At 40.8% G+C, this 25,053-nt stretch overlaps 1 protein-coding gene across 1 annotated transcript; it reads right to left on the minus strand.

The window, feature by feature from the left end:
• Positions 1-10,862: 10,862 nt before the first annotated feature.
• On the minus strand, positions 10,863-24,900 carry safb (scaffold attachment factor B). The gene is made up of 21 exons (XM_031307175.2): positions 24,618-24,900; positions 24,204-24,300; positions 23,023-23,087; positions 22,661-22,867; positions 21,332-21,391; positions 21,190-21,229; positions 19,931-20,375; positions 19,523-19,566; positions 19,325-19,431; positions 19,011-19,160; positions 18,274-18,362; positions 17,959-17,999; positions 17,764-17,843; positions 17,377-17,519; positions 15,621-15,729; positions 15,174-15,370; positions 14,709-14,886; positions 12,292-12,371; positions 12,119-12,177; positions 11,801-11,855; positions 10,863-11,656 (listed from the first exon to the last, which is right to left on the minus strand). Exons 1-21 carry the CDS (start codon positions 24,768-24,770, stop codon positions 11,539-11,541), a joined length of 2,517 nt encoding a protein of 838 aa, XP_031163035.1. The 5' UTR covers positions 24,771-24,900; the 3' UTR covers positions 10,863-11,538.
• Positions 24,901-25,053: the final 153 nt, after the last annotated feature.

Below are 25,053 nucleotides of genomic sequence, written 5' to 3' on the forward strand. Positions count from 1 at the left end.
TCCAAGTCATCTTTATGGGTGGCTCATTTGAATAATCAAACATGATTGGCTGAAGGTTAGAGGGCGGAGTTTAAACTTTGCCCACTCTGATTCACTGAAGGGAAATTATTCACAATCTTCTTCACAGAAAAGCTGACGAACTGCAGCGCACAGGACTGTATCGTTAGCATTCATTTATACGGTGTCATTATGTCAATTAGCAACTATCAAATTTGTTAGATTTTTTAGAAATTACAGGAGAGTTGCCTCAGACTTTAGAAAAGATTGTCATTATGAAAATGTGTTTTTTCATAACTCATAACAAGCTGTTGAAAAGAAAAAAACAAGCAAGAATTTGTGTGGAGAAATAGTTTGCCAATAAGACAGAAGTAAAAGCCCTGAATTGAAAATGTTACTCAAGCTGAAATACGCAAGTAGTATCACTAACAAAACAGAAAAATGTCCCGTCAGTGATATACTATTACATATTGATGTGAAAGCAGCATTTTGCTGTTGTAGTTTGTTAAGGTGCTAATTTTGTTCTGTAGTGCAATATATGCCAATGCAACACATTTTATAAGCTAATCATATGTTTTCTGTGTAAAATCTTGATTTGTAAAGTAACAAGTAGCCTATAGCTGTCAAAGTAATGTAACAAAAAGTCAAATATGCTCCCCTGAGTTGTGAAGTAGAAGGATACAGTGGCACTAAATGGAAATACTCAAGTAAAGTGCAAGTACCTCATACTTGTGCTTAAGTACTTAAGAATTAAGAAGAAAGTAAGAATTCATGGTCCAATTTACCTTATTTCACCGGGATCATTCTCTCAGTATCACTTCTCTCCAGGTGTCCTGGGTATATCAAACACAAACAATAAGACAATTAAAACACAGTAATAACAGCACAGCTAATGAATGATAAAATCTTGTAAATAATTAGTTAATTGATGCCATGGTTGTGGCCAGTCAGAGGCCACTGACGCCCTGTCAGATGTGATCATCTGAAACAGATGTGCTGAACAGTGTGGGTGTGTTAAAAAGCCCCCTCTTCCATTGGAGTCTGCAACTCAAAAACAATGACAAAGCACAACTGGGTAACAAATGATACCACAATGTCTTGCCCCATGCACGCAAAAAGGAAGCTAGAATCATTCAAAATAAAATAAATCGAGAAAAGTACATTCCCGTCTTATATCATGTCATGTTAAATGAAAACAAGATGTTAAGACTGTGCATTCTTCATGGTGGCAGTTAAACTCCCTTTGCAGCACGTGGTGGGTACCAAAGAAAAATCAAAAATCAAAGACACATGTAGGTTAAGAACAGGCATGAGGGAAATACGTCTAAGCCCACGTGTCTGAGTTTTATGAGAAATTTCATGCCCAAACACCTGCGTGAGAATATTTTACACCTCTGTTTTCTCTCAAAACTGAGGGTAACAATAACAGGTCGACCTATAGCCTATATATTTTTCCATCAGGATAAAGTGTTCATGTTTTTAAACGTGATATATACTTTATTTTCAGTGAATCATTCCCCCCCCCACACTGTATTGTTTAATCTTCAGAGCTATTATTCTTCTAAAACCCATAGAGAGAAACTCAATGAGATTTGGATTAAGTTTTCACATGCGGAGCGTGACACAGAGTGAGGGCCACGTTGTTTGTGTTCTGTGTTGCCTTGAAAAAAATGAAAGGCCTCCCCTGCCAGGAATTTACTGTGCACACAATATAGCTTCAACCATGTAAGAAGCAAGAGAGGAGTTTTTGTCTTGTTTACCTTACCTGCATATAGTATAAAGATTGCCATTTAACCCATGTGTTCTGTTAACACTGACTTTACTTCCTCATTGTTTGAGGTCCCATGAACAGACCCAGGTGCTGTATGTGTAAATAATACCTATAAAAATCAAAAATCAAATGCAAATATCTTTTTTTTTTCCTCTGACCTCATTAAAACGATAAATGGTAACCTTTCCCTCAGCTTCTATGTGATGGTTTCTGAAACATTATCATGTTTATAAGCAATTCTCATGAAATAAGGGAAACTCGTGAAACCTCAAGTTGATTAAATATTGGCAAGCATGTTTTTTTTAGCTGTTAACTAGGGCCCAGGGGCTCCAGGACAAACAGAACATTAGGTTTAATGCTTAGTTTGGGTGAATACAAAACTGATTCACTTTCCTTCATGAATATTTTCTGCACGATTGCACCGTGTTGTCCTTAGTAATCAACTGCTGCTCTATATTTTCCTTCTCTAAATATAGCCCTCTGTTTCTTTTATCTTACATGTATATGTATGTTTAGTGTTTGTATGTATGTGACTGCCAGTGATTGTTAGGAAGGTGATGCTTAGGGCCGGACCAACAGGCCCAACCCAGTGATTAGAGAGAGGAGCAACGCCTATCCCCGAGCCTGTGATCTCAGTCTCCATCTCTGCATTCACTGCAGTTACAGTATCTTGCCCCAAGGGAGACCCACAGTGATAAATGACAGGGCAGAAATGTAATATCCTGTATGAGACACATCCTGGCATGTTTTAGAATAGATCAGACTTTTCTAAATGGCTTGAGCTCCAACTAGTTTGGCTTTGCCATTGAGAGCTGCTGAGGAAATGAAAAGATCACTGCAGAAAGAACCTGTATTTCCTGCTCAAGAGGAATTCCTTCACTTTCCCATTGTGGCTTTTTCTTCTGGAGTCTTGCAAATCTAAATGGCTGATTTGTTTCACATTCCTCTGTTTGCACTTCTAAGAGATTATGAGCAGAGCAGCATTGAGCCACGCTCACTACGACTTTGTAAATCTGCTGAAGGTTTGAGGTGGTGTTTACGCTCCATCTGTTTCATTATCTGTCTCTTTTTCTTTCTATTGCCTCCAGCATTCACATTTGTTTATTAATAGAGTAAACCACTGTAGCAAACACAGGTGTGACTTAAATCCCATATAACAACAACAACACACAGTCAGTCATGCTCACACAAAATCCTTGAAAGGGAAAGGGAAACCTCATAAATGAGCATTTATGCAGTTGGGCAAACACACACTGGCTGACTTTCATGTTTACTGAGTGTTTTATGGTGAAATGTAATACTTACGGGGCTTCATCTTGATCTGGGGCTACACTTCCATCTTCTCCGCTGTTCCCTAAACTGTATAATTCTCGCATTGCACCCTGTGCAAGGCCATCCTGTCATTGTTTTTCCTGACTTCACTGACACTCATCACATCTTGTTCCCCTTTATCTCTCTTTGATGACCATCGCTGTCCAGACACAACAGGACAGAAAAAAGACCTTCAGGGATTTCTGCTGAGACCTTGAAGCCAGCTGGAGAGAAAATAATGTCAAAGACAAAAAGAATCATGAATCACCAATCATGCATTTTATTTTACATCTGTGGCATGAAAGCTAAAGAAAATGCTCTAATTAGCCAACACCAGAGTGCATTTTAGCTTTACTGCCCATTCAGAATCCATTAGACGAGGAAAAAGATTTGCTGGGCAGGACAGACAGAAAGAAAGAAAGGCTCCTCAGTGGGAGTTCAGTCTTTTATGAGCCTCCTACTAAAGACACAAATAGGTCATAAAAGAACCACAGAAAGACTTGAATGTGTGAGGAAGACAGTATTCAAGGGTGACATGAAGATGTTTTGTTAGACACTTGTGCCAGTAGTAGAGGAAACTAATTAATGCGTGAATTGAGTGGGGGTGTGTGTACATGACGTTTGGGTGTTTATATCTAACATACACAGAGAGTGTATCTAATTTGTATCCTGTGTACACTGTAAACTGTGTATGCCCTTATATGAACCTTTCAGTCCTCACTTTCCAGTAACTGAACCAGCTACAATACTCTTCCTGGGGAAACAATGTTTGTCAAAATGTAGAATTTAGGAGATCATAGATTATTATTATTACAGATTATTAGAATGCAACATGTACAGAAAGGTCCAAATGTTTCGTTTTATTGGACATGCAAGAGCCTTGAATATTAAAAAAGCAGATAAAATCACTTCTGTGGCCTCGCTGTGAGCCATTTTTCTTTTGTAGAGATGATGCCCATGAGAAGCCAGAAACATCAGCCTCCTCTTATATAATGTTTGACATTTATAGTAATATATTTAGATATATGGAACCTAAGTCCATGTACAGATTCCAGAGTTTAAGAAGGCACAGGACATGTTGTCTGCCAGTTAGATAAGGCACGTGGGTAAATTAGGCGCCAGGTTTTTGTCAAGGAAGAAGGATTCTGCTGTCCCATCATAAGTCTGACAATGGTATAGGAGTGCAATACAATGCTTGGTGGGGACTCTTTTAAGAGAATCACCTAAGCTTACGCCTCAAAATGAGAGCCATTTTTCTTTAGCAGAGCCTTTTCTCCTCTATCAAACCCAGTGAAGTGATCTCAGTGGGGAGACTATAGTGTATCTGACTCTGGCAACACTACAGTATATGAGGGCTGGATGTATGGTAGGGTGACCTTATGGGATCGGCAGGAAGCCTTCTCCTTATATAATGTTTGACATATATAAAAATATATTTAGATATGAAACCTAAGTCCGCACACACACACACACACACACACACACACACACAGTTTCTATGACACACAGAGGCTGTACATCTGTTGCTGTGTATCACTGTACTGTAAGTCAGGTCATACAGAGTTTCCACTTTTCCTTTACACTATTTTGCCAGTACACAAAAGCCTACATCCATTGGTCATGGATGCATATAAGTGTACACAGTGTCCCGACAGTGATATGCACACATGAAGTTTCATGCCTGTACATTACATAAGGGCTTTTGTACATGTGTGTTGGTGGTTTTATCTATATGTTATGAGTGGAATGCAGCAGACCCAAAGCCTGAATGAGTTCTGTTTCATCCATGAAGGCAGCTGGTCATGCTGGCTGGTGTAAAGGGAGACGACTCGGGACGCTGTTTGTGCAGCAGTCAGCACCAGTCTAGTCAGAACAGACTTTCTCAACTCACTGATGTCCCAACTCACAAAAATAAGAGATTTCATAAGTATTGGATTTCAACTGCTCCAGAAGATGCCTGCGTCTGGCCTGTAGGCCCTGAGAGGGGGTTGCAATGTTCAATTTGTGTTGACTTTCCTGTTTAAATGATTTGAATCATTTTGCAATCTAATCTTATCTGAAAATCAACTTCAAAATAAACATTAATTATTGTACATCAAATACTGGGTAGTGAGTCATGTACTGTATTTGTGATGTTACATGGGATTGGTCAATGATTAAACTGACTTATGAAATCATTATGAAGTCATATGTTTTTTTAAAGAAAAAACCCAAATCAAATACTGAGAGGACCATCAAAGATTTGTTTAAGGTCAGAAACAACAGAACATTTGGTGGCAGACTTTGCCCACAGTGTTTAGCATCCCTCTTACCTTATGTCTGACTCTCCAGGTCTTGGACAGCGATGACCCATCTTGGCTCGGGTCTGGCCTCTTTTCATCAGTCTGTCTACTGCCTGAGCTTGATGTCTTTGGCAGGCAGGAAGCAGAGTTTACATCATTCCTCTCGTGCCGCTGCCCAGCAGTCTGGCACGATGTCTGGCTGTTCTGCACGAATGATTGTGAGAGGATTGTGTCAGGATCATTGTTCAGACAGCAGATCTCCACCAGATGAAGGATTTCATCCATCGTTTATTGTATTTTTTTTTATATATAAATATATCAGGACAACATGATATTGTGGGCATTAATTTGACAAAAAATTCTCAAAACATTTGTTGGAAGAAACAGGGCAGGCTGGATGAAAATAATATAGATCCCACATCTATACACCATTTGTGTTCTTATCTGCCTCTCTTTCTGCATTCATCTGGCCCACAACACTGAAGCTCTGCAGACCTCCTTCTCCACCCTGCAGCTCTAGCTGTTAATCTGAGCTTCAGTTCTGTTGAAAGATAATAAAGATGTTGTCTCAGCTTTGTTTTGCCTCCACTGACCAAGGAAGCTCCTGGTGGAGCCACCTGTGGTGGTCTCAGGTCTGGTGCCTTGCAGACTAACATATACGAGGACCTTATGCACATGAGTGCTTCATCAAATGTAAACATGCAAGCCAAACATTACGACCCTGCCTCAGCTCCCCTGCTTGCAGCGTCTCACATTCCCGTGCACTGTCCCTGATTCAGAGACGTGAACCAATGGAAGCGACGAAACACTGTAGAGAATCTTACTGAAAACCTGCTGTGTGGTATGATGTCAATTCCATCATGTTTGTCTGTAGGTGAGGCTCTGGCACCTGCTGTAGTCATCACCTTACCTGCCACCATACCTCCACTTATCACACAACTACATTACATTTATTACAGATTAACCCTGTGATTATTTCTCTTATTAAATTTCTAAAACATCTCTGCTACATATTTGCAGCTGCAGGCAATAAGCGTGTGTTTCTGTGTAATAGATATAGAGAGGAAGAAAGACACTTCAGGACAGACAGAGAAAATAAACACATTCCAAAAGATAGGAATTTGGGTTAATGATGTTGCACAGCAGCAGGGCGACGCCGAAGATCAGTGGTGTGTGTGTGTGTGTGTGTGTGTGTGTGTGTGTGTGTGTGTGTGTGTGCGTGCGTGCATTCCTTTCACATTGACCTCATACACATATTGCTGCCTTTAAGTGTATGTGTGTCCAGGTGAAGTGTCTGTGACCTTCTCTAGCTCAGATCCTGTGTGCTCCTCTCCCCTGTATTTGTATTTTTTGTATTTATTATAAGGATCCCCATTAGCTGACGCCTAGACGACCAGCTAGTCTTCCTGGGGTCCAAAACAACATTTAATCAGACAATATTAAAACATTTCATGACATATGCAAAAAAGAAAAGAAATAAAGAAAGGAAAATAAATACAACATCTGCTTACAGAACTAAATAACAAAAAAGATTCCAAAGAGAATTAAAATGAAATTAAATAAAACAATAACAAACCAAGCAAAGTAGAGAAATATCTTGTAAACAAAATGATATATTACAGTATATTACATGGCTAATATTAAGGTAGCTCACATATACAAAGAAAAAAATCAAATAAATTAAACCAAACAAATAAGATTAAAAAACAAAAACAAAAAAACAAAAAACTCATGATAAATAATTTAAGTGAAGATAAGATTTAACTTTCTTTTTGAAATGTATCTTTCCTGTGATAAAACAAATGTTACTTGGTATATTATTCCACACAGAACTTGCTCTGTAAATTAAAGGTTTTTTCAGGTTATTGGATTTTGGTAAAGGCACAATCATCTGCCCCTTACTGGCTCCTCTTGTTAAATAAGTGTGGATATCTGAACTGTAAGTTATGTTATCAAAAATAAATGATGGTGTTTGAGTTTGAATAACAGAGTGCAACAAACTAAGCACATTGGCTAATAGTCTTTTTTCAACACTCAGCCATTTAAGACGTTCATGCATTTTAACAACATTGGACCTAGAATTGCACCTCAGAACAAGTCTAGCTGCTTTGTTTTGTGCTACTTGAAGTTTTCTAAGTAGGGTTTTTGAAGCAGATGACCAGATTACTGAGCAATAATCCAGGTGGCAGAGAACTAAATAGCAAACAATTTGCCTTAACAAAAAAGGGGGTAGAAATGGTGAGCATTTCTTTGTGGTGGCAACCGCTCTGCCCATCTTATAAACCATATAGTTAATGTGATCGCACCACGACAATGCACTATCAAGCCGTAGTCCAAGAAGCTTAACTTTATTTACTTGTTTTATGGATTGACCTGCAACTTCAAGATTCTCTCTCTGTGATCTACCAGACAGGTCACTTCTTAACCACAGAATAGCTGAGTGTTTAAAACCATAATACATAAGTTTACCAATTAAGAGATCATGATCAATCACATCAAATGCAGCACTGAAATCTAACATAACGGTGCCTACAAGCATCAACCTGTCATTTGATGCAAGCCAGCTATCAGACATTTGTAACATAGACAGTTACAAATGTAGAGAGCCAGTAAAGTGACCAGCTCTATATGCATGTTGGAACATAGAGGTTAAACCATTTCTAGAAAGATAGTCTTGAATTTGTACAGACACAATTTTTTCTAAAAGTTTACTAAGTACAGGCAAGATGCTAATAGGCCTGCTGTTTGGACCATTAAAAGTTGACTTTTTGTCTTTTGCAATAGGAGAAATATTTCCTTCTTTCCATAATGTTGGACAAACACTGGTAATCGAGCATCTATTAAACATATGACAGACAGATTTGGAAATGTATGAAGCAGATATTTTCAACAATTTAAAGTCTAGGTGGTCAATACCTGCAGGCTTATCAACTTCCAGAGAGTTTAACAATCTCTCTACTTTATCAACTTTAATCTCATGAAATTCAAAAGCACAGTTTTCACCCCTGTAGCCGTAGCCATGTTGATTTAAGCTGTTCATTCTACATCTGGTGGATGATTTGCAGTGCTAGTCACTGGCAAATGTCTTGATTTTATCCCCAACATCCTCTTACCCACAATTCATGTCCTCATTCATTTTTTTTCACTTGTAGCACTGCTGTCATCAATGTCTACTAGGATGCAAGAGTTCACATCTAGTGTAGCCTATGCATGTAGTGACTGCAACCCTCAGTCCTCATGGTTGCTTGTAATGTAGTTTTTGGTATTTCAACTGATTCTACAGTTACTGTCAATTAATAACTACTACTTAATGCCCAAAGTATAAATAGAAATGGCCAGTTCTGGCTTTTATTTATGGTTATATAATACCCTCTAGTGGGCAAAAAGAAAATGACAGAGGAGAATAGGGCAGATCTTAGAATCAAGAGTTTCATGAACCGATATTAAGATTGTAATTACCTGTTGTGTCTGTGTTTCTACATTAAACAGCAAGATGGGGTCGACAGGTGTTCGGCCAAGGTGTCAGTGATGTTGTCAATGTTGCAAACTGACAGATGCACACATCTGAACCATGCTGCACAAAATATGCAAGGAGTATGCAGCAATAGCATTCAGCTACGGACACATTTTCACAGTTTAATCAAATTTACTGTTAATATGAGGCTTAAATTAACACCCAAATTTACAACCTGCTGTTGAGTACTTCCCCAGTAATACATACACACTACGAGTCATCATTAGCGTTTTATGACGCATGAGCTGCAGTGTACTGACAGAGGAAAGTATCTGAGTGGAAGAGAGGAACTTCATTCATAGAAAAGGAACTTGGATCCAGTAATAGATAAGAACCAAGGAAGTTAGAGTGAAGAAGGAGCTATATCTGGAAATCCAATCTAAGCCAACACTGACAGTTGGTCTACTCATGACTTATGAGTGTGATGTACAGAGGTCAAAATGACATCCTACAGTCAAGATCATTTCCTGTTGCAAATAAACACCTGATATGTAATCCTAGACATGGTGCTCTTCTGCAAAGTTATATGCAACACTGACACTTACTGAGGTGACTGTCAGGAGATGACATTGTTGGACTCCAACCAGTTCCCCCAGCAGGCCACCCACTGGGTTTTCTGTTGCAGCCACCGGCTTTTCACCTCATTTCTTCAGTCTAGGCTGGAGGTCTACAAGTCATGTGAAATACATCCATCATCAGTGGACTTCCAAGTTGAGTAACTCTTCCTCTGCCATTTGGAAAGGTTTCAGGGCACCAGCACAGCAGTCAATGTGAGTGCAAATGCCTGTAAGTGGTACTGGAAAAGTTAGCAGAATCATAGCAGTTAGGTGGTTTCATTATTATTCTGTTTTAGTCAGAGGGAAACACCCTGTTATGTGGATCAGTCAGCAACAATAATCCTCATCTTGGACACTATTAATCAGGTTTGAAACACACTATACACAGTAACTCATCCCAGGTCATGGCTACTTCTTTCATCGGAGGTTTGTAAGATGTACACTAGGATCTCGGACCTGCGGAATGGGTCGAGTATTGTGGCAATTCCATTTCAACACAACTGGTCTCGACTGGCTTGTTAGTTGTTTTTGAGTAACTGAATTCTGCTTTTGCTGCTGTTTTATAAGTTGCATTTTCATATTGCTGCATGCTCCTAAAAGTTATCTAGTGTTGCACTAAGTTAAAATGAAACCTCAACACAGCCATGTTTTGTAATCAATCTGTCCTCAAACAGTCCAAAATGCTGGACTTAGTAAACACACATTTTCCACAGTATATAGAGTTTGAGTTGATCTGCTTGTACCAACTTAAATGTTCAGATAAAATTATCGAGGTCTCAGTTAACCACCAACTTGGGCTAAATTCTAAATATCATACTTGTAGTACGTACTGCAGCTGCCCTTATACATTTTGTAATGTTGCATGCAAGGACTGTGGGCCAGAAATAGCCAGAAAAGCAAGCTGACCTGCATACTGCAAAATCTGACCGGAGTAGGACATCCTGGTATTTTTGTCATACTGGATTTGATATACTATGTATCAGAACATACTAAATCTTTTAATGGCATACTAAATAGCATGATAGTATACGTATTGGAACGCAGGGAACAAAGTCAAAAGGGCTCAGTGCATGAGTCAAGAATATAAAATGTCCAACTTATACACTGCATTTTTATAAGAAGGAAACTGTAATATAGCAAGAAGCTCTAAAGAAAGGGTTGAAAATTAAATAGTTGCTCTAATGATTCATTTCAGCTCATATGCTTTAAAGATTTTTTTGTGCTCAATGTGAGCCCCTGAAATTTACTTTTGAAAAATTGTTATGGCAATTTAAAACAAGAGTAAGGGAGCATTTGTTTCTGTAGCAAAAAGATGAATATTGACCCTGTGTATTTTATAACTGAGCCCCACTAGACATTATCAGCTGACATTCTCTGCTACTGACCAGAAGATGGCATTAAAATGAACCAAACACAATCAACAAAACGACAAAATTAAATACAACACTTTTATGAACAACAAAAAAAGACATTTGAGTTACAGATAATGTAGGCTGAAACATCATACATTAACTTTGAGATTTAGATTTTATAACAGATCTTAATCAATAGATTTTGAACACATACACACTCCTGCGGCATTTATTACCATTATCCAACAATCACACAAATCAAAAACTATAAACAAAAAAAGCACCGGTTGAAATATATATATATTAAAAAAAAAAAAAAGTCTAACAAGCATGGATAATCAGAATGTGACACTTACTTTAAAAACAGTTTCAGACACAAACTGGGATACAGAGACTGATGATGTAAGGTCCATCAACCCAGATGTCTTTAAAACGTCTGAATTCACGACAGAGCTCTGACGTGACTCTCCACCACAGGCCAACCTGCATTTACAACGCATTCTTGGCAAGCAGTGTTATACAAACAAGGTAGGCTGGTCTGAATAATAAATGCAAGGAAGGAGATCACTACATCACACACAAAAAAAACAAAAGAGAAGCGACCAGAAAAATAAACGACTCCATCAAAATTGGATTGGAATTGTGTCAAAAAAAGAATTCCTAATTTATTTATTTTTTTAAAATTTACAAAACAAGATGGTCACACCCTTCCTGATATGACACAGTCCCACTAATGTCTTCAGACAGACAGACATCAGTAGCGTCGACCAAAAGCTCCACCCTGCAACCCGCTGCCCTGCATCAGCTGATTCTGTCTGTTGAGAGCTCCGGACAGGGACTGAGACGTTCCTGCATTCATGTAGCTTCCACGGCTGGTGACAGACAAAAAAAAAAAAAAAAAACAGACACACAATGATCAATACCGTTCTAACAAATAGAACTGGCTGCTCTTGTGAGTTGAAGTTTAAAAAAAGGGAGAAAATGTGGCATAAATCCAGCTAATATTCACTACTCACCTTGCCATTCCTCCGCGCGCCATGTGGCTCTGGCCTGGGATGGCACCATCTCTACCTGGGGAAAAAAAAAAAAAAAAAAAAAGGAAAACATTAGACTCATTGACCAGAGTAGTTCTACATCTATATTGCTATTAAGCAGGATACTAACTCTAGTTTCTGGACATGTTGCACCATATTCCTGCTACTATAATTGTGCAATCTGCCACTCCAATCCTCAGAAGGTAAAACTACTTTACTACATAATGGTAGCACGAAAACAGTCGGTGGAACTAGTAGCAGTCATTACAAACAATAAAGCACAAGTAATGGCATACGTACTTTGCCATGTTCTGTCTCCATCTATCTTCCGGCTAGAGTCCCAGTCTCGACCTCCTTCCCTAAAAAGCCAAACAAACATTGTTAACTTTTTTTTCCCCCTCCTTCAGAAAAAAATGTCAGCTCTGGACACTATTTAGGAACTGAAGCCAGTTCCAACTCAGTTATGTGCTCACCTGGGGTTGATGCGTTTGTCATAGCCTCCACTCCAGTCGCGGCCCTCTCTGCCATGTCTGTCTGATCGGTCTGAGAAGTGCTGAAAGAAAAAACACAGGACAGTTATAATTCACTCGTTCTGTGTTCCTGGACAGTTTATACATTAGGTGCTTTCCGACCGGACAGTACTTTTTAGAGGAAAAGTACACTTCTAAGCAGTTATAAGAACTACTCTCCCCCAAAATCTTTTTTTCCGTTTGCATTCCCACTGGCCAAGTGGCCATAGGGACTGGTAGGAGGGGTAAGGGAGTGACGCAAGCACGGCAACGGTCTTTATAGCATCGTCACTAGACCTTAGCGCCACATACAACAACAACAAATGATGCTAATACTTGTGCACTTTTCCTTATTAAATGCACGTCCATTCTCGTAGTAATTCACGTAATGTTTTGCTCAACACAGACGGAGCTTTATTACTCGGAACAGACCCCGCCTCTGCCTGCTGCGCTGTGGACGTGTGTGTGTGTGTGTGTGTGTGTGTGTGTGTGTGTCTGTGTGTGTGACGTAGGGCTGGGTGATAAATCTATTTTATCGATTAACTCGAATGTGTAGTTAACGTCGATTTGTTTAAATGAAAATCGATTTTCTCCTTAACATCCGCCAACGCTCCCCTCTGGGCTCCCATAGCTCCGAACGGGCTCGGCCCTTGCCCCGCGCGTTTGCCATAGAGATACACAAACAACATGGCAGCGACAGGGACTAACATTAATTCTTTTCTTAACTAGTAGTTTCATTACTTACTTATCCGTAATCTCCGCCGAAATGACCGGCAGCTCGCGGTGCTCTGTCCCCGGCTGAGAGTCACCTATTCTCGGATAACTGAACCACCAGCTACCGCTGACCTAAAGGACCACCATGCGGGGCACCAGAGGCGGTGTTGAGGAACTCTTTTGCGGCTCAACACATCTACTAAATGCCGCTGATACGACCGAGCTGTGATGGAGGTCTGTAGCGGCTTAAACAACTAGCAGTCGCCGCTCTGTAGCACGGAGCTCCTCTTCGACGTTTGTTTCTACCGCTAGTTACTACGAAGGAGCTTGCTACAGGTATGCTACATTGAAGAGACCATGGGATGTTAATGTACGTTACTCAGCAACAGGTGAAAATAGGGGCAAGGTTGCGCAATAACGTTAAAATTATTTGAACTTTTAGCGAGGAACGAGAAGTGAATTACCTGTATGTGTGAAAACAGCTTTATCTCACGCATCCGTTTGTTTGTTGTTGAATATATAGCACCCCCCATCCAAAAAAAGGGAAAACACTCAAACCAATTTATATTTCCACAAAATTGGCATGAATAATCATAATGGTATACATGCCCCATGTGTGTGTGTGTGTGTGTGAGTCAAAACAAAATAAAGTTAAAACTTGTTTTGATCAATTTCTTTGTCATCTGCAGATTGATTTTAAGTAGGGGGAGAAAAAAAATCGATTTAAATCTTAAATCGGATTTTTTTGGAAAAAAATCGGGGATTTTATTTTTAGGTCATATCGCCCAGCCCTAGTGTGACGGCCAGCGAGCCGCAGGACACGCTTGTGGAGTTTAACTCCGAAAAAGACAGTTAACCACAGGTTTCCGTTAATCTTATGATGGACATGTGTTGTGATATTTAAGCAAACGAACCGTCAACGGCAAAATAAAAGCCTCTTATTTACGAGCGGTCTGAGAGACCTCCAGCTTACCGTGAGATGTCTGAGCATGACTGGCCAAGCGACGAGCTAGAAGCCGGGGCAGGCGCTTGCTGGCTGTCGCCTCACCTGATGGAGCTTCTGAACTCCGAAAACTTTGAAGCAAATTGTCAATTCGGCATCAATTTTCGCTGCCTATATTCGAAATCTAAACAGTTAATTTCTCGCCTAAAACGTTGTCAGAAGTGAATTTAGTGATGAATAAGATGGTGAAAATTGTTAAAAATGTCCCGTTGTTGGTTGTTGCTCTGTCTGCAAGTTCCGAGTTGGCAGTGGGCGTGACTTATAAGTTCAACCAATCAAGTACACCTAGGAAAAGGGAAAAGGAAAAAGACCCTGCTCTGAAGTAGAAGCTAAAAAAGTACGCTACTGAGGCCAGAGGAACTTAAAAATCCCCAAATTTTTCCTGTCGGAACACGACGAAAAAAGTGTTCTAGGAACGTTTAGTTCTAAGAACTGCAAAAATCCCTCTGGTCGGAAAGCCCCTATAGTTACTGTATAAATGTGGCAATCCAGTGAGTATTTATCCTTTGCATGTGCACTGGTATACAAGTCAGTCACACACCACTACCACGACGATTTAGTTATCTGCCCGGTTCTTCCCATCATAAGGATGTATGCTTTAACTGTAAAAAGTGCGCGAGTTGCATCTAAACTTCAGTGAGAGACAAGGGTCAACACCTCTTACCTGACCATCTCTGTCTGCAGCAACGTTACGAGTGTTGTCCCGCCTGTCCATCATCACGTCGTCTTGGTAACGGCCCCGGTCTCTGTGGTCAAAGTCCTGATAACGTTCCTGACGACCAAAGTCTGAACGGCTATAACGATCATCAAGGGCCATGCGCTTCTCAGGCCAGTCATCTTTCCTAAAAGAGGAGCCGGAAACCACATCCAGAATGAAGTATATCCACTGAGCTGCTCTGTGTCCAAATGATATATACAGTACATACAGAAGTACTGAAGCTCTCACCCTTGTTATTAATATATTTTATGATTCTATTTGGAGGCCTTTTACTTACAAAAGACTCTAGATCTTAAGCACTTTAATAAAATAAGACGGTAATATTTAAATGAATGAGAAGCTAACTTGAATGAACCTCTGCCAAGCAATAAATGTATTTATCAACCACCCTCTATGTCCGTTATTATTCACCTGCCATCCATGTCATAAGGCCTCTTAACAGAGCGTCGGTCCTGTTCATAACGCAGCTGCTCCTGCTGCCGTCGCAGCTCATCACGCTCCCTGAGGATCCTTTCCTGCTCGCGCCGCCTCTCGTACTCTATACGAAGCCTTTCCCGCTCCAAGAACTGGCGCTCCATACGGTCCGCGTCGAGGCGCTGCTTCTCAGCCTGGGAGTCAAAACATTCATGGGTTCAGTGAGATTATCAACACTAAACCAGTGAGAAAATGTATATATGAACAGTGTGGAAAAATGTATAATGGAGAAATACATGGCAGCTTACAATTTTTTTAAAATTTTTATTACTGCATTCAACGAGTTAAGATTTGCACCAGAGAAAAATATAATGCAGGTGTGGGCAGAAACACTGACAGCAAAGCAGAGAGAGAAAGAAATCCCCTGTTGGAATAAGTTAATACCTCCAGCCAGTTTCTCTTCCGGATCAAGTGTTTCCTCTCCTCTTTTTCTCGGAACAGACGGATTCGCTCGCGCTCACCACGTTCGGGACGGTTGTCACGGTCCCGGCTACTAAAAGAAAAATGGGAAAGATAAATCTCTAAGCACCCACATGTACCGTTTTGGAAGTACTGTATATGTTGTAAATATAGGTCAATAGTGTCCAGTGTAAAATCATACTGTACAGACTGCTACAAAGAATTTCTTCAGCCTTCAACAAGAAACTAAAGAGCATCTTTTCATTTTACAAAAAACAGCAGGGATGATGTAAAAAGATATTTCCCATGGACCTTCACAAGTTTAAGTAAAACAAATTAAAGATCTGTAGCCCTATCAAAATCAAAAACAGGGATTTGGACAATTATAATGTACGAATGTGCAAAACATACAATTAACAGGTAGCAATTATATATCTGGGACGATTCCTTTAATTACTGGGGGAACAGGTGCTTCAGGGCCTCTGGCTTTTTCAGCTATTGTGCAGTGGTGCCTTTTGCTGTTATCATGAGCCTCTAGAAGGTTGTACCTGAACGACGTCGTTAATGTAGTCTATAAGGAGGACTTTATGACTTTATGTCTAAATTAGCGGATGTATGCCAGCAACAATAAAAAATTAGCGACAGTAATAAAAAAAGGTTTGAATATGCGCAAGCAGCTCATCTACCATGGCCGGTTAGAACGTCGGTGGGACAGTTTGAAGTCCTCCTGAGCATGCTGCTGAAGCAGGAGTAAGAGAAGGTGGCGGGAGATGTGAGCGGACGAGAGAGTAAGGGAGTTTATGTACAGTAGCTAGAGTTAGTAGTCTGCAGTTTTAGCACAATTAAATGCTGCAGCTCCTCAAGACCAACCGAGGTGTCCTGTCTTGTTTCTAGCTCTGGAGACTCCAGCCGAAGCTAACACTAAAGCGTGATTTATGGTCCTGCGGAGGCTTCACACAGAGCTTTCGCCGTAGCCTACGTACGTGTCCTGATGTTTATACATGTGTGTTGGTGTGTGTGTCGAGCCGGCATGTGTGTGTGTGGGGAGTGGGTGATAGAGTGAGGGAGAAAGTGAGAGAGTGACGTGATTAGCTTCGGAGCGAGTAGCGACTCTAGAGTCATAGTGAGAGAAACAAAGTGTCTCCCCTGTGCTTTCTGACCAAGGTGGGAAATCTGTAGCAGGAGAAGTTAACTCTCTCCTTGATTTTATGTTGTTTATGGAGACGCACTGCTACCAAGCCATGGCTGAGCGACATGCGTCGTCGCCACGTGTAGTTACATTTTTCGAGAGCCGCACGTCAGGCTACAGTGTAGGGTCCGGCGTAGGTTTGTGTCTCCACGTACCTACGTACGTAGCAACGCCGTAGATTTTACGCAGAAGTATAAATCAAGCTTTAGCTACAGCAAGCTATTTGATTGGGTTTTCTATTAGCAATATAGTGAATGTAATTTCCTCAAGTATACAGTAGAACAGAAAGAGGGTCTCTGCCGTTGCTGGCCTTTTTTGTGCTACTCGGTTAGCTTGCTGAACGAGTGTCGCTGAGCAGCTGCTCTCAATCACAGGACAACATTTATTTTTCACTTGTCCAATCGGACAACTGCATGAGGCATTCCACTTGCCCGTACACAGAGTTTACTTGTCCCGGGCAAGCATTAATGTCGAGCACTGCTTAATTATGTTTTATTAAGCCCTTTGGTGGGGTCAGATTTTGGTTTCTGGACCCCCTCGCATGATCCTTACTTGCATCTGCGTCTTTCCACCTCTCTGATCTCCCTCTCTCGTTGTCTCTGTCTCTCCCTCTCCCTCTGCTCCTTGATCTGGTCAAACGACAGGATGTCTTTCGTCTCCTTACTGGCTGACTTGCGGTCCCGACTCTTTGTGCTCTGCAGAAAGGAGAAAAGCAAAGAAAACGTTAAAAAGAAAAAATGTTTGAAAAATATAAAAAAAAAAATAAATAAATAAAAAGTATCTAGAGGTCAAAATAAAATCTGGCCAGCAGATTTCAATGAAAGTCTTGTTCATTTGGGTATATGTATCCAACCTCCATATTAATAGCAACTTTATATGCTGGCATCTAACAGACTACTCTTGATTTTAGTGCCATCTTGTGAGGAAGTGTTTACTTACTCGTTCCTTGCTTTTGGTTTTGACACTGATGACAGGCTCTCCTTTGGACTTGTCCATAACTACAGTCCTCTCATTTCGCCCTGTCAAACGAACACAACTGATATTGTCAAAAATAGAAGTAAATGTTTCAGAGGTGCCCATTTTGTCAGCATTCACTTATTGTGTACAAGCTCAAAATAATCCCACATTTCTCACCTTTGCCATCTTTTCCTTCTCCCTCAGCCTTCTCATCAGATCTAGAAAATATAAACAGTGTGAGCTCTATCAGTGCTGCATCAATAAAACATTTTAAACAGTTTAAAGAACGGTTACTTTTCTCCCATTTAGTTAGCTTAGCCACACTCAAGGTTTCGAACTGCTGTGGTTGTAGGTTACCACTGGGGCATGCCATGCTAAAAATGTACGCACCCATGATATTTGAAAGCACACCGGACCAAAATACAGAGCTGGCGGGGGAATATTTAGGAAGAGGCTTTACGCAAACATGCGGCAGCTTGTAAGCGTTCTTACTTGGAGTCAGTGGATTGTCTCCTGTCACTGCCAGACTTCTTGGGGTCATTCTTGTCTGCTGGCTTCTTCCCAGCGGGCTCATTTTTAGCCTACAATGTTTAAAACGGGAATGTGTTTATTACTTAATTTCACACTGATCATATAACCATACAATAAACATGAACAATAACACCTCTTTTGTAGGTATCTAAATACTTTCTCCTTAACTGAAGTTATTTTTGTCCTAAAAGATATTCCAATATTTAACAAAATGATACATTATCAAATGTAACAATCACTTGGTGTTACTGTGTCCATTTTCCCACTCACATCTATTCTTAGTACAGGCTTCACAACAGAACTGAAGGATGAGATTTACGAATACCACCTTCACCTGCTCTTATCTTGATGATCTACATGGGATGTACTGCTTAAGGCAACACATACACTTTTATAGAGATTATAAATAGACTCATCTGGCTTGCCTGATGACTCTTTTTCTGTATGGGTTTCTAATTAGGACTGCATGTCAAGTGTAATTAGAATCGTCTCCATCAGGGTAGCACAACTTATTAAATTCTCCCATTAAATCTGACAGAACTCAAACTTAAATTAAATAACAGAAAATGGAGACCTGCGTACAAATGCTACAAAAGATTCACACAGACCCATGGAGGTGAAGCTGGGTGGGACCCCAATTATTGGACATCCAATGAACGCACTACAAGGAAACAAAAATCTCTTCCTCTAAAACTCACCCGCTCCACAGAGATCATCCTGCCATGCAGCTCAGTCCTGTGAAGGTCGCTGATACACTTGGTGGCCTCCTCTGTGGAAGACATAGTGACAAAACCATAGCAGCGAGCCCCGGGGCTCTTGGCGTTGGTCACAACCTTCGCTCCAACAACCTGCAGGAAACGGAGAGATAGAGGAGGAGAAGTAAGGACAAAGAGGTAGAGGACCAGGGAATGGGAGACCCAATTGTGAAATCCTCAATTTTAGATAAAATATAAATAAACCTGTAAATTCAAGGCCGGTTGACAATGGTGAGGGATAGTTTGCATAGACTAACCTTGCCATATTTGCTGAAGAGAGTCTTCAGATCAGTCGCTCTAGTAGTGGAAGACAGACCACTGACCCACAGATTCCTGCTACTGCTTGCTGCAGCACTTCCAGTGGCTACACACAAAAACAGAATAAATTATGGAGCATGTATCCACTGAATTTGAAAAACCACAACAGGAAAAAACAAAACACTTGATTCACTCACCCTTTTCATCTTTTGACTCAGTCTTGTCATCTTTCTCCTCAGGGCTAGAGACAAAGAAAAAAAAAGCAATAAACATACAGCAGTGAGGATACCTGGTATCTCTCACTATACAGATGTATACACTCGTGTTTTGTGGAATAATAAATAACTGACAGGGTTCAGCCCATCATGTACCATTATGCAGTAATTTTAACAGTGAATAAATGGAACTATACCCTTTGGCAATCCCAAGACACTACGTGTTAATGGTTAATAAAGTGGAATAAGAGTGTAAAGAATGACAAATGAAAACCGACAAATGCACAGAACGTTTTTACCTCCAAAAGAGCATCCAAATTTTGCTAGCACAAAGGAGCCAATGCAACAGAGATAGCCATTTTGGTTTCTAGTAGACAGAAAGCAACAAACCTCTTTTTCTGATCATCGCCCTCTACAGAAGAGGACTCTTTCACTGTGGAGGCTGAATCCGCAGCAGCTTTCTCTTCTGTCTTCTCATCCTCCTCCGCCTCACCCTTCTTAGACCCCATTTCTGAATCAACAGTTTCACCCACAGCGCCCTGTTCGCTTACACTAACAGCCTGCGAGCTTTCGTTTTCAGCATCAAATGTCTCTTCTGGGGCATTCTGTGCGTCCCCAACCTCTTTGGTGTCAGTCTCCACAACATCCTGGTCGCCCTGCACAACATCCCGATCGCTCTCCACATCTCCAGAGGCGGCCTTGTCGGACTTGGCACTGGTGTCGGACACATTATCTTCCCCTCTGGCGGTGGCAGCTTGCTCTTCTTCAGGGCTCGTCTCGTGGCGATCTTCGTTAAGTGGCTCAGATAAACAAGACCCGGCTACTTTGTCATTTTCTACGGATTTAACAGGAATAGAATGGCACAGAGTTTAATCACTTCTGAAACACAGCAATGGTTAACGAGGAACTGGCAAGGCCTGGATTAGGAACGTCATGACCACTGGCCTGTGCTCTTAGAACTATGTGTTAAAACGATGAAGTGGTCCCTAACGAGAGACTGGAAGGGAACCCAAAGGCTGGGGGACAACCAAGCAACTAGTGCGGCTAACACTTTGGCTTATTTTTCAAGTCGAACCACTTCACTGTGTTCACCTGATCCAAAGCAGACAAAGAGTTCAGTGCTGAAGAGAGCCACAAGATCAGCAGTGCAGCAGCAGATTCTCGCTGCAGTCCACCTTCTTTCAGCCTTTGACTTTGCCAGTGTCCATTCGTGATGACCAGAAGAAGTCTAGCTCAAGTCCAGCAATTTCATATCCGGCTGATTTCTGAGTCAGAGTCCTTAAAAAGTCGTAATAGTTGACGAGTCTTGATGGATCTTCTTTGTCTTGTTCTTCATGTGGCAACCTAGAAACACTGCAATCACCTGCAACAGCTCACACCTCCCTGACCATGACATTCAATTGCTGTCAATGTGCATCAAATTGTTAACCACTTATTATAGTACTGCCAGAACATAACTGGAAACTTAATCAATATTTGCCAATGAAAGTATTAAGTAGTGGTTAACCAAATTTCAACACAAAGCCAGCAATTCCCTTTGGGCTTCCAGTCTCTCTTCCTGATTGAAACTAAACAAAAGTGTTTGCATTCCAAGCTCAACACCGTAAAAAGATGCCTCCACCTTTTGAATCAACCTTTTTCTACAGTACCTGTTTCTTCTTTTACGTCATCTGCATCTGGATCCTGAGCCTAAAAGAAAAGAATGATGTATTAATGAATGTGACGTTTGTGAAATTTTGTTTTCCCATAGCTTTACTAGCTTTGCCTGAAAAATATTTGTGAGGAACATACCATAGTGATTGATGAGCATGTCATGTGTTCATCCTTATCCAACATCCTGGACTCATCCATCTGTTACAATAGATACAAAAGCAGTTACATTAAAAAGGTCCAATATGTAATATATTTACTGTAATAAATCCAAAAATGACCCCAATGCATCATCAGATATTAAGGAAATATGCTAAGTTGAAATACTATCTTTTCTGACAACAATGCTAAAGCCAGTATTCTCTCCTTTTGAAATTTCCGTTCCGTAACGGAATTTATGTGTGTTTTGGCCTGTGTGTTGTTATCAACTGCCCAGTTTGACAGATATACCTGTAAATACGTAAACCCAATGCGCTACAGCTGTAATGTTAGTACAGCCACGAAAGCAGCAAACAAATGAACAGGATCAAAAAGAGGTAGATTCTACCTGACCTAAAAAAAACAAATGGCATGTTTCTAACAGTTGTGTAACCAGAGAAGTAACAAACCCCGGGTAAATATTGGAAATGTATTTGAAAGATGGAGACAGCTTAGAGCCCAGAAGGATGCCGAGTTGGCTAATTTCCTCCTGAACAGGTAGCATTAGCTTCAGGCTAATTTATCACAGCTACAAGGGATGGGCATTTTATGTCATTTCAACATTTGTGTACTCACATTGAATTATATAGAGTACCCGAGTAGGTTACTCGCAAAAACAACTGAGACACAGCCAGTAAAGTGATCCCGACTGGTCCTGGCTAACGCTGTCATGCTAACCCTGCTAACTGCTAACGTTACCAGACGACCAGGCAACTGGGCCGCGGCTGTTTACAACGTGTAGCCTGTTCAGCGGCCGTAGCTGACAAACGGTGAGTAATGTTAAGCCAAGAGAGGGGGGCTGTAAATTGGGAAGAGAGGACCGTGAGTTTGCAGTGTGTTAAGCGATTGTTGCCGTAATTCTAAGCCAATAAAGTGTGTTAAGTTGGGTGGAGAGGATGGCAAGGTAACGTTAGTAAGTATGTCTGTCAGTTGGGTAACATACAGAGCTCCGCGTGAGCATGGGCTTTTATGATGTCAATATAGCCAGCATCTAACGTTAGCTACTCCGCTGTGCTGTTAAGTAATGTCTGGCTATGTGAGACAAGCGTCTAGCAACATTGTTGTGGATGCTGCGGTCTCAGCCTGGCAACCAACGTGAACTTCGAGTCTGGGGAGGAGGGGGCGGGGGAGACGACTCTCTCCAGTATTTTGAATTTGTACTGCAGTAACTATTTTAAACACTATCTGTCAGTATTACATATTGCACCTTTAATACCTGCCAGTTGAACAGACAAAAGATTATACAGACAAGTTTATAGTCTAGTTTCTCACCTCTGGACCTCTTGCTTCATCGTCCGACTCAAGAGTCCTGTTGTAATGCTCTTCATTCAACAGTGCGTCTTCATTAAAGTGAAAATCTGCCGTTTCATCCTCATCATCCTCGGCTGGTATCCCATTGTCATTCTCGGTCTCATCCAGAACGTTCATGTCGAGGATGTCCATTTCCTGCATGTTCTCATTATCATCTTGAAGCTCCTCCTGGAAAAGAAAGAAAAGGAATTTGCTGAAGAAGCAAGCAAAAATTAAAACAGCAATATCCAGAACTTTGCAGTCATAAGGAGGGCGCCCAATTCTGCAAATGCACCATGCCACAGTATTGCTTAAACATGGGAAAATAGGTTTAGCAAACTCACATGGCCATCCTGGGAATACTCCTCGATAGTGCTGTCTTCTGGTTCATCAATCTCTTGCCTTGCATCTACAGGAAATATGTTTTATTTTAGTCCAATGCTGCATTTGGGTGTCTTCTGGGTATCAAAGGAAACTGTTGTGTCAGATTTTACAGGAGGTGGACAATCTTAATGCAATCCAATACAAGTGACAGGTCCTACATTTATGCGTCTTAAATGGTTCTGTGACTGTGTCATGTAAGCGTTGCTTGCCCCGTAATAATTTCATTACCAACTTCATCTTCCCAAATGACTATTGCCTCTATAAAACATAGTCTCAAACAAAATTGGACATTCTAAGACTCATAAATAAGGTAGCATTTGTTGCAGACAATGATAATCTTTCCATAGTACTATTACTCCTCGCTCTGACCTGCCCTAGGAAATGTACACTGTACATTTTTGCAAATGGAAAATAAATACAGTGAAACATATGTTGTTCTACTCATTTGACAGTATATTTATTCAGTTTTAGTGGGAGAGTGCTGGGAAAGCTTACTGTAAGATATGTATAAATATGTTATTCAGGAAACTCAATCAAAATGATTATCAATACTGAGGTTAGAAATCCATGAAGTGGGTGTACACCAAGTTGCTGGTTTATTATGTACACTCAGCAAAAACTAAGAGTCTAATACACCTGCCCTGATATAAATCCTACCATCTGTAGTTTGTGCTTGCTTGCTGCTGTTGTTTAATTGTATAGTCTTACTGACAGATGTTATCCACCCTAACTTATCTCCATAATCACCATAACAACGAATCCTCTTTAAAATATTAAATCATTTATGAAGATATACCTAACAAAATGATGTACTGCACACTGGCAAATACTCAGTACCTGGCAAATGTAAATGGTAAGTAACATGAATGTAACTTAACTGCACAAAATAATAGGCCCTCTTCAGGTGACAGTCTCTCAAACAATAGAATATTTTCTGTTATTTCTTAACGGAAGACTGTGAACGTGCACAGGCAGGAAATACCACGAGGCCGATGCATTTGCGTCATATGCTATTTGGCAAGCACATTAGTTTCCAGTTTCGTTTCGTCAAAAACAGACAGGCAGACCGTGTTTCAGATTGTACAGACATGCACAGTATTATGTTAAGTGGTGTCCGCATCGATTATTATGCAACATTTACCTTTGGAAGGCCGTTTAGGTGTAACGTTAGGCTTCTTTGGGGTTGACTCCGGAGCGACAATAATCTCATCAGGATTTCCACCCTCTTCCTCGATTGCCTATTTGTAGGGATACGAACACATTAATAGACTGCACAAATCAGAGGGATTTTAAAGTAAAAATCAACGTCAAGTGTATAAAAAGCTACGGGAATGATAGCGGTTAGCCGTTTGACGTTAACGTTAGCTAACTAGCTAGCTAACTAGCACACAGCCAATGGGCCTCGTAAGCTAACGTTAACGTAGCTTTACGTTTAGCGTTGCATTGGTTTGACAGGCTACACTCGCGAAGCCACAAAATATATGCTTCTGTAGCACTCGTATTAATCAAATGCATGCATTGCCTAATGTTTAATAAGTGAACAGTAATAGGATACCTCTTTCAGACGCACGGACAACACGCTCTTGACGCCCGTGGTGTCCAGGTTTCGTTTCTTCAGTTCGGCCTTCAGATCGATAACTCTCAGCTCCGACAGCTTGCGGACCTCTGCGCCCTCCGGAACCTTCACGTCGGCGGATGGGTCAGCCATCGTTTTGTCCGTGAAAGTTTCTCTTCAGCTTGGCATAAACCTTTAATGCACTTTATTTGACTGATGCTGCACTACGAGCTGAAGCAGCTGGCTTGCAAAATGGAGGCCGTGGTGGTGAGCCAGTCGACGTTACAGCGCATGCGCTGTACAGTTATAGTGCAGAGACGCAGGAGAAATCCTGTTATTATTGTACATCCATGGAGAAAGACTCCTCTCGAAATCATAGAGAGAACTCCAGAAATCACACATTCAGTAATAAAACTATCTTTAACCATCCATTATT

This window comes from Sander lucioperca, chromosome 11 (genome assembly GCF_008315115.2).
Source record: "Sander lucioperca isolate FBNREF2018 chromosome 11, SLUC_FBN_1.2, whole genome shotgun sequence".
Lineage (NCBI taxonomy): Eukaryota > Metazoa > Chordata > Actinopteri > Perciformes > Percidae > Sander > Sander lucioperca.

Excerpts from the sequence above, each read along its gene's own strand:
- safb (XM_031307175.2), bottom strand. The coding sequence starts at position 24,770 with ATGGCTGACCCATCCGCCGACGTGAAGGTTCCGGAGGGCGCAGAGGTC. Across the intron at positions 18,363-19,010 it reads GGATGATCTCTGTGGAGCGG|GCTAAAAATGAGCCCGCTGG; the intron begins GTGAGTTTTAGA and ends TAAACATTGTAG. Across the intron at positions 11,657-11,800 it reads GCGCGCGGAGGAATGGCAAG|CCGTGGAAGCTACATGAATG; the intron begins GTGAGTAGTGAA and ends GTCTGTCACCAG.